The sequence below is a fragment of the Kryptolebias marmoratus genome, linkage group LG19 (assembly GCF_001649575.2).
Source record: "Kryptolebias marmoratus isolate JLee-2015 linkage group LG19, ASM164957v2, whole genome shotgun sequence".
Classification (NCBI taxonomy): domain Eukaryota; kingdom Metazoa; phylum Chordata; class Actinopteri; order Cyprinodontiformes; family Rivulidae; genus Kryptolebias; species Kryptolebias marmoratus.
Genome location: NC_051448.1, coordinates 15832106 through 15842092, shown reverse-complemented (window position 1 = coordinate 15842092; position 9987 = coordinate 15832106). Strand labels below are relative to the sequence as shown.

General features: G+C 39.4%; 1 protein-coding gene across 2 annotated transcripts in view; it reads left to right on the top strand.

The window, feature by feature from the left end:
* LOC108231840 (1-phosphatidylinositol 4,5-bisphosphate phosphodiesterase beta-1) overlaps positions 1–9987 on the top strand; it is a 141946-nt gene that overhangs the window by 49088 nt on the left and 82871 nt on the right. For both annotated transcript variants that reach the window (XM_017409192.3, XM_037981634.1), the window contains exon 3: positions 1959–2027. In XM_017409192.3, coding sequence (XP_017264681.1) covers positions 1959–2027 — 69 coding nt within the window. The remainder of the gene's footprint in view (positions 1–1958; positions 2028–9987) is intronic.

Here is a 9987-nt window from a genome sequence, read left to right as displayed (position 1 = left end):
CAAAATTAAACGAAATAAACATTTGAAATATATGAGTTTGTATGTAATGTATGAATATAATATACAAGTTTCACTTTTTAAATGGAATTACTGAAATCAATCTACTTTTTCATGATATTCTAATTTTATGACCAGCACCTGTATATGTTGGCATATGTTGTTTAGCTATGGTGGCCGTCTTGAATTGGATTGACTCCAAAACTTAAGTAGTTATAGATGCACATCCAATAATTCCTTTCTGAGAGCTTCATTAACATCTATTCAGCGGTTCATGAGATATTTTGCTAACAGACAACCAAGGTGGACTTCAATAGTTAATGCTAAAGCTTTAAGCAATGATCTTGTTCAATGAAGAGCACTTGGAGTGTGTGATGTAAATGACTCTCAGCTTCAGCTACACAAAAGTTTAGCACAATATGTGCAAAACTGACTGACTAATACCTAATTTTGTGTTTTTGTAGGTGAGTTGGCTGTGGCAGTCATTTTCTATTAAGTTGTCTCTAAAAGTTAATCAGTTGTAGATGTACTTCCAATGATTGCTTTCTGCAACTTTAAATAAAATCTGTCCTAAAGATCATGACATATTTTGCTAACAGACAGACACACGAACACACACACAGACATGGGCAAAAACATCATCGCCCACCTTTCACCTTTCAGAGTCGGGCGATGGAAACTGGGATATGAATAAAAATGATATTTTTTTTTTAAGGAAAGGGGGCTTAAGGTGGGTATCTAATTGTAAATAAGCAAGAAGGGTCAGGTGCAATTTTCCACACTCCTCATTGAGATGGTCAGATACTGATGTGGCTAGAAATTGAGTCAAACCCCCTCTGCCTCTTGTCCCCCCCCCAAGATAATGCTGAGTGAACTCACGGTTTGCTTCGGTGAATTTTCCACCTCGCGTCCCGGCTCTCTCAGAGAGATGGGGTCTGAGATCATTCAGACTGATAAGAGAAAGGGTGACTGAAGGAAGGCACCAAGGGCAGTCTGCAGATGTGTTTTCTGTCTCCTCATTGCTAAACAAATCTCAGACAGTCGGTAAATTAATAGATGCATTAGGATCCTGCTGGGGCTGCTTATGGACAAGCGCCGCTGCTCCAGTGGTAAAGCTGCTGCTTCGAGACGGCAGGTTTTGGTTGGATATTAATTTCTCGTGTCAAAAGACAAAGGGATATTCTGGACATTTTGAAGCGGGGTTGTTTTAAGACTGCAATCCTCTCCGGTCTTTGTCACACTCGGACTAGCTGTTAGCTCATCTGGGTGTCGGCGTAGTAGAAATGCTGCTCCAGACATCCTCAGTTACCTAATTTTTAATTTAATAACACAATCATTCAGTGCTGTCTTTATTCTTTTTTTTTTTTTCTGCCCGTTAACTACCACTCACACAGCTGGGTCCAGACAAGCTTTGGCATGGTGCTTTAGCAGTACATCATGCAGCAGCTGAACATCGTGTATGTGTGAAATGTTTTTCATCTAGCCCCCCTTTTTTTTCTCCTTTCCAGCAGTGTTTTTAGTGCACTGATGCAGCCGACAACACTATCCATCACAAAAATTACTTTTTGTTTTTTAAATTCTCTTTTGCTGTAGTAGTCCTGTGTATTTATTAGTAAATTTTAATTCAGATTCTCGTGTGTGTGTGAGAGTGAGGTCACCAGTCAACATGGGAACATTGTGTTTTTGTCCTATTTTGGCACATTTGCTGAGCAGAGGATCATTTTGGATGCATTTGTCTTCGATGAATGAGTCCCCTGTGACATGCGGATGCTTAACAAACACACACGCACAATTTGCACACACAAGTGGTGTGAGTCAAAAGAAAAAAGGGGTTCATTAGGTCCAAGAAATGCTTTCATAGATATGAAATGTCTTTGTGCTCTAAAGAAGTGTTTGAAGCCTTTAAGTGAACAAACGGCCTCTTCTGCTAATTGATCTGGGTTTCTTCTGCTTCTTTTCAGGAAACGGAGCTGCTGGACATCGCGTACATAAAAGATGCCAGAAATGGAAGGTGCACTAAAACGCCAAAGGTAAAAAGACAACCGTTCACAAGTCTGTGTCGATGTGTTTTGTCTTCCATATGTTACAATATGTACAAAAAGCTTTCTCCAATGCCTCTGTGAACAGAGTGAGCAACACATTAACAGGAACAACTTGAATAACGTATCTCTTTAAAGTAATATTTTTCTGTACGAGATAATTAGTGCCGTGCATGGATGCTTTCACATGACTGGTCGTGAATGGAGTTAATGTGTTCAGTGAAGTTTGGACTGAGTGAGCCTGAACATGAGCTGAGCGCAAATCACCGCGTCGACATTAAACAGCGTTTTTTTTTTTTTTGCAAGCAGGACCGACTGCTGTAAGCTGAGTGACTTTTAGGACAAAGCTGTGCTGCTTTATGCAGAAGCAAATTGGAGGATTTAGTTGTCTGCTGTGTGAGCGCTGTATGGGTTAGGCACACATCACATCTGTGTACTTCTGTCTTTGTGGGACCTGTATTGATATCGTGTAAGCCTCTTTCCCTGATTATAAACTTAACTTACGAAACTGAAGTGTCTCACTACGCAAATTGCGACGCCATTCGCGAGGGAATTTCCAAAAATGGCTGGAAACATTTGCAGGGTTTCTCAATCTCACTGTAGGAGTCACAGGGCCATGCATCTGTGTTGCACGGATTTTGAGGATGTATAAATATGTCATGGGTGTCCCAAACTCTTCTCAACAGCTTTTCAGTGTGCAAAAACTGCCCAAAGGTGTGGTGACTGCACGATTACCGGCTGGAGACAGAAATGAAAATCTCATGTCATGTCCCACTAGTGACAAATGAGAGCTGAACCAAGGAGAGGCCTCATATTTATATGATCCAAATTTCTTTATAGACATGCACAACTGTTGCCCCAACGTCGCACAACTTACCTGCCACCGTAGGATGACAGTCGCCTTTAAATGAAATTGTTGTTTTGTTGTATGACTATTGTACGGCATTCTTGAGACACAAAATTGAGAATTCCCGGCAAGTTTTGACCCAACTAACGCAGAGTTCATGAGACGTTCAGGCGACATGCACAAGCGTGTCATAAGTAAAGGTTCAGTGAGACATCAACAGAAGATTAGTTAATTTGTTATTAATTTCTTGAAATCCACAAGATAAATTAAATCTGCTGCATTTTTGTTTTCAGAAATGATCAAATTGGAACATTGATTTCTAAATAGTAGCTTGATTTGGCTCCCTTTTGGTAATTTTTAAGCAATTTCCTACTCTTTAGAACACAGTTGAGAATATTATATTGAATATATTGAATTGACCATAAACCAACAATTTTATCTGAATTACAATTCTGAAAGTCCAAAATGAGAGTTGTAAAAAAACATGGTGGATGAGACTGATTTAAATTCAAACTCCACAAAAACTTGTGAATTGTTTTCTTGGTAATCACAATTTGACCTAAATTGCTGTTTCACAGATAATAATTGTAAATACTGGACACTATATAAATTACTTGGACTTAAAATTCTTCAATCTGGAAAATAATTTTCAAGTGATTTGGCACAGTCATTTGGAATTAAAAGACGAAAAATGAATTAGGTTTCACAAGGACTTTAGATCCTGCCAGTCTTGCGATAAGACTCGATAGCATCAACAGTTGTGAAGTGAGTTGGCGTCGTGGAGTAAAGCTCTGTGTTTAACAGGGAGTCTGATGGAGCGGACGCAGTAACACAGAGAGGATTCATGCATTTCTAAACAGCTTACAGAGTGATGTCACCGAGGGAGGGGACATGACCGCATGACTCGTCTGATTGTCGAAGCATTGGAAATCCATTACTGGGAGATGGAGTGGCGAGGCACCCTGGGCATTGTAATGGGCTCACCAATGAGACAGTGTCTGAGGGCGATGTGATGGGGAGAAGACAGAGGAAAAAGGGTGAGTTGGGAAAGAGTTAAGATGCTCAGCGTAAAGCCGGAGACAGGATTAGAGGAATGGAGGAAGGACACAGAGATGGTAAAAGGGCAAAGGGACATATCAGTTTAAAGAGCACACAGCACTATTTTCAAAGCTTGCCTGTTTTGTAGTTCTTCTCATGTTTAAGGAAGGCCGTGTGAGGATCACTGCAACTTTGACTTGAAAGATAAGAAAAGCAGAAAGAAAGAAAAGAAGAATCAACTTCTCATAAAAGTCTGCTTTTTTCTGTGATGTTGTTACATCACTTGTTTTTTCTGTTTTTTTAGGATGCTGGTCATGTTGTTTTTATTTATTTATTTGTTTGTTTTACAAAATCTTACTCTTCTTTGTGTTCTCGCTCAAGGGCTACCTTTGCAGCTTTCATTTATTCATGCAAATTGCAGGAAAGCAGCATGCATACCAAAGCGAGATGAGAGGTTGGACTTATGATGACATGTCAGGAGAAAGCTTCTGAAGTGCTTTCGTTGTGCTGCTCAAGGGTCCCTGGCCTCAGCTGGATGCTGTCAGACTTGGACACAATCATTAGCGATAGACGGACTTGAAATGAGCTCCAGATGGAAAGGCTCGTTTCGTTTGCCTCTTTGGAGCTCTTGTTTCCACCAGAGCTCCGGTCACTTTGTGTTGTCTTTGAGCGGCGTCTAAATTTCTGCCTGAGCATCATTTTGATTTGGAGCACACTATAGTGTGTTCATTGGCTCGTCGCAGTGTGTGGGCGGCTTGTCTGACCTCTCGTGAACTTATGCCACCCTGCCCGTGGGCTTCAGTTGCTCAGTTGTGATTCATGCATTTGCTGTATGAGGTCACATGCACACACACACACACACAAAACAAAAAACACTTCATGACTTGGAATGGAATGCCTGCTATCATTTCTAGGCTGAGCACACTTCCAGGCACGAATCACATAGGAACACAGACACATGTATTGGAAAAAAAACAAACCACAACTGACCGTGCCCTTGGATTTTCATTGCAGAAGCTGTTTTTTTCTAATTAGCATGTGCACCCCCACATCATCACTGAGGCTGATTGGGCTGATTAAAATTACCTCTCGTCAGTTTCAAAAGAGAAGAGCTTTGTTTGATGGCCAGCTTCCATAATTAGTCACACACCCTCAGGTTGGGTAATATCACTTCAGCTAAGCACAGATAGTTGGCACAGCTGCCTAAAGTGTAGTTGATAGAGGGTAAATAAGCTAACAACACATTTACTGTCACATCCTGAATTAAACAGTTCCTTTTACAATGATAAACATTGTATTGAAGTTGTACTGATATGGGGACTGAGTATGCGTTGCATTAAGTAACAGCGCAAGCCAATGCAGCCAGTTTCTGTGTTAGTTGTTGTTGTGAGTGGCGTAGAAGAGACCCAAATGCAGGACACCGGAGGCAGGAGTCTGCAGGACTGAAAAGATTTATTGAGAACATGTTAGGATCTGTGCTTTTTGTGTTATTTTTTGTTATCTTTATGTTAGTTTTATGGTCATGTTTCCCCTCATGTTATTGTAGCTCGGTTTATCCTTGTGTTTAGTCCACTCCCTTTGTTTATCTATGTAGTTTTGCTCCCTTTGCCCTCTGTCCCCGCTGTGTCATTATTCACCTGCCCTCAGCTCAGCACTTTCCCTTGCCAGCCTGCCACACCCATCTGCACCTGTCCCTACTTTGTGATCACTCACCTGTTTCCACTTCCTCGTCAGCTGCCTTTAAATTCAGTCTGGCCCATCTCCTCGTCAGTGGTTCACTGTTGCTTTAATGTGCTGTCTGGTTCACCTTGTGGCTCTTTCTTCATGTTCCCTGAGATTCACCTTTGTGTAAGTTTTTGTTTGCTGCCACGACCGCTCTTTGTTTTGCCTTTTTTTCATTAATAAATCAGTTTTCATATGAGCTCCTCGTGTCCACCTGCATTCTGGGTTTAACCAACCTGATAGAACAAAAGGTGCAAGGGTGCTGAAGGGTCTAGGCAGCAAAAGGAGATGTCTATAGAAAAGAAAAAATCCAAATATCTAACATATCTGGAAGCAGAGAAGAAAGCAGACAAACTGACAAAAGGATGAGGAAAATGTGAGACTATAACATATTGTTCTCACCTGCGCCTCTGTAGCTTAGGTCAGTATACATACACTGTGTGAAAAGACATAACCATTTTTCTCACTGTCTGACATTTAAATAGACTAATCCTTTCCTGTTTTAGGTCAGTTAAGTTTCCAAAATTATTTCTATTTTTTTAAATACCTGAAAGAAAAGAGCTAGACTTCTTTTTGATTTTTAAAGATCTTTTGCCTCTCATCCGAGGAGCTTTCTCGGTGCAGTTCGTGAGCTAAACTCAAATGAAAATCACTCTCCATCTCATCCCTCCCAAGGATCTTTGTCGGGCTGGACCACATGGGGTGTGAAGGGGTTGTTTGTCAAAACTGTGTAATGCAGCAGGTCAATAAGATCAAGCAAAGCAAGAGAAAAGAGAAGAAAAGAATTAGGGTTTTGCATTGACTAAGTCAAAGTCCGACCCTGAACACTGATAGGAGCTTAGGCAAGCGTGCATGAACAAAAACCTGCAAACCTCAATAAACCAATGCAACATTGCAAAGGAAAAATGGATCAACATCAGTTCACGTTTTTAAGAAACTGACAGAAGATATTTCATCCAAGTTATTGCTGCTAAATCTCTTCTTCTTTAGATTTGCTTATTTTACAGATCACTTCTTCTTTATCATAATTTCTGTTAATTAAACAACAACTCTTCTGTATTTCTTTGTGTTTTTCCCCTTTTTTTCACTTCATTAAAGTCTTTTTGGGAAACATTAATTTTATTTCTTGAAACACTGTTATTGGCTTAATTTTTTTTATTCTAAAATATGCATCTCCTTTCATCCACAGTGGTTATTTATACTGCAGTTATTAGAAAGACTTTTGTAAATCAGTCCCATTTTTATCATTGTAAAGCTCCAGGTCATTGTAATAAGCTCCATTGTTGCAAATCATCCGTTCATATTGTCTCTTTATTAAATCAGCACATTAGCTTGTTTCTGCACAGCATGTTCCCTCCCTTGAGCACTAATCATACAGCTAATCACATCTCCAAGACTTTACGTACACTTTACCATACAATTAGCTTCTGTCTGTCAACTTTTACTCTCTGTGACACTTTGCATACATGCGAGGCTGTCTTTATGCTTCTACTTCGAGATGCTCCTCTGAATCTGAATTGAAGGCGAAAACGTAATCGCATCTCAGCACGGTGCTTACAGCTTCTGACAGACAAAATTGTGAGCTGCTCTTTCAGTGAAACAAATTTCAGTCTGTGACATGTCCTCCCTGAGGTTAAAGCTGTTATATATGACTTGAAAGGGGAAAAACCTGATGATTTAGTGTTTCATTTTCTACAAAAAAAGAAAGTGAGAAACCCTTTAGGACGTTGAGCACAGCTGCCATTAGACTGTGAAAGGGCAGACTGCGAAAACTGATTCTGTCTGATAAGTTTAACATAAGCTCCTGAGCATGTTTTATTTCCTCTGTCATATATAAAACACACATGTAGCCACTGCAGCTGAGTCCTTCATTCAGCATACATGATCATACACTGACTGAGTGTGGCAGATGACCACTGGTAACACAGTATGAGCTCATATGTTGTAATGAAGGGCAGAGATAGAAGTCGTATTTAGTTGAGGTTTTTGCTACAATGTCACAAATCTGGTTGTGAAAGTTGGTCGAAAAGGACAAATCACATTTGCCAGAGAGTGGAAATAAATTTGTCAGTGATGTCAAAGGAGTTGCGTTCTCTGAACCTAAAAGATAAAAAAAAAAATCTACCACGTGAAGATTTGTAATGGATAAAACTAATCTCCTCAACAACCACAATCATCAAGCTAAAAGCTCTAAAATATTCAGTCTAAAATTTGATCAGATTCCATAGATAGGATACTGTAGGAAAAAATTCCCCGTATTTTTTTTTTTTTTTTACTTTTGTTATTCATAATTGTCATGTTTTATGATGTAACTGCATTTTTGTTTTACCCACATTAAGTTTGATCATGTGGTGGATGAATAAAAGTTCAACACTTTTCAGTTTAGTTTAGTGTAGTTTAGTTTAGGGGTGGTGCAGTGGTTAGAGCTGTTGCCTCCCAGCAAGAAGGTTGCAGGATCACATCCTGACCTGCAGCCTTTCTGGGTGGAGTTTACATGTTCTCCCTGTGCACATGTGGGTTTACTCCAGATACTCTGGTTTCCTCCCACAGACCAAAAACATGCATGTTAGGCTAATTGGTAACTCTAAATTGGCTCTAGGTGTGAACGAGAGCGTGAATGTTTGCTTGTCTCTATGTGTCCCTGTGATGGACTGAAGACTTGTCCAGGGTGTCCCCCTCCTCTCACACGGCAATAGCTGGAGCACCAGCTGCCTGCGACCCAGGAGAAGCAAGTAAAAAAATGGATGGATAGTTTAGTTTAGGCAAAAAGAATAATGCACATAAAGATGTTCTGTACCAAATGTAGCTACTGGCTAGTTTAAATCAAAATACATAGAAAACACAAATGCAACTAAAACTAAAAGTATTTCAGTTCAACAAAACATTCAATGCTTTTTTTGAACAGCTTCTATAAATAAAAAAAGTCCAGTCTTTTTATCTTTTTCCTTTTTGTGCTTTACATATGAACCTAGAGTTCACACTATATTTCTTAAATATGACATGGTCAACATTAGGAACATACCTGCATCTTATTTGACTTCATTGTTTTTTGATAGACATTATTTTTCTTTTCAAATCTTCAGTAGGACGACCTTTATGTGCTGTTCCCACATGAGTTACGGTGAGTTTGACAGAGGTTAATATAATGTTCCAACAATGCTTCACCTAAATTGAGTTTACATTTATCTTTTTTTTTAAACAATATCGGATTCTTCACATACAACTATAAAAACTTTGATGACATTTGGATGTGGACCAGTTTGCTGAAGTGATTATCTAATGCTAGCTCACTTCCTCTTTTTTTTTTCTATGACTTTTTGATTGTTTGAGTCGATTTTTCTGTGGTTCCAGTCAATCATGTGCAAACAAAACTTACAGAAATGTAATTTTCCTGATTCAGAGAAGTCGTTTGGATCTAGCTCTGCTCTAAATTTAGCGATTTAGAATCGAGAATGCTTTCATTTTTGTATGAATGTTTTGTTCTTGCGGATTTCTTTGCCATAGATGTCTGTCTGGGGGCAAGTGGGGGTGGGGGGTCACTGAAAACAAACAGGAGCCTGCATCAGCTCAAACAGGATGTGTCATTCATCATTGTCAAATATGAAAAGACTGGTTAGAAAATCCAGATCTGTTAGACCACATCCATATACCAACAAATTCAAGGACATTTGCAGTAAAACACATTTTATTTGTCCTATTCTGCAAATATTTTTTTTTGTTTTCAGCTTCACGGAAATTTTAGTTTATAGACATTCAGGTAAGTTCATGGGCTGTGCAAATAGTTTTTAAAGATAGACTTTTTGTGGCACGACTGCAATGGTTCTCTATTTTCCTGCATTTAATTTGTTCACATTCTTCTGTTGCAGAGTCAGAGTAAAACATTCAATTTCCTCAAGAGCTGTCTGTCCCCTCTGACTCAGATAGTAGGGTGAAAGTAGCTGCGACCTCTGCTGCAGCAGTGAGGATTGTTGCTTAAGACAGAACAGCTTGCATGTCCCAAACAATGTAACAGGATCTACAAGAGGCCAGCAGGCCATTATCAGCACCGCTCCGTCTGGCTTGCCAACTAAAGCGCCATCTCCCACAGCAGCAAGTGCAAAGCGCTTCCTTTGAGAAAACTGTAGATTTAAAATCTATATGCTAATTCATTGTTTATTTAAAGCAGCTGTTTTACTATAGCAGTTACTACATACCTACATACCGCCAGTAAACATAAAGAAGTGAAATAATAACGTCTTGGCATCTGTTCTTGACATTATGCCATGTCAAATTATTTTTAATAATATACGTTTTTTTTCATTAACTGAATCGGCCCCATATTCTGAATCAAGCTCATGTGAATAA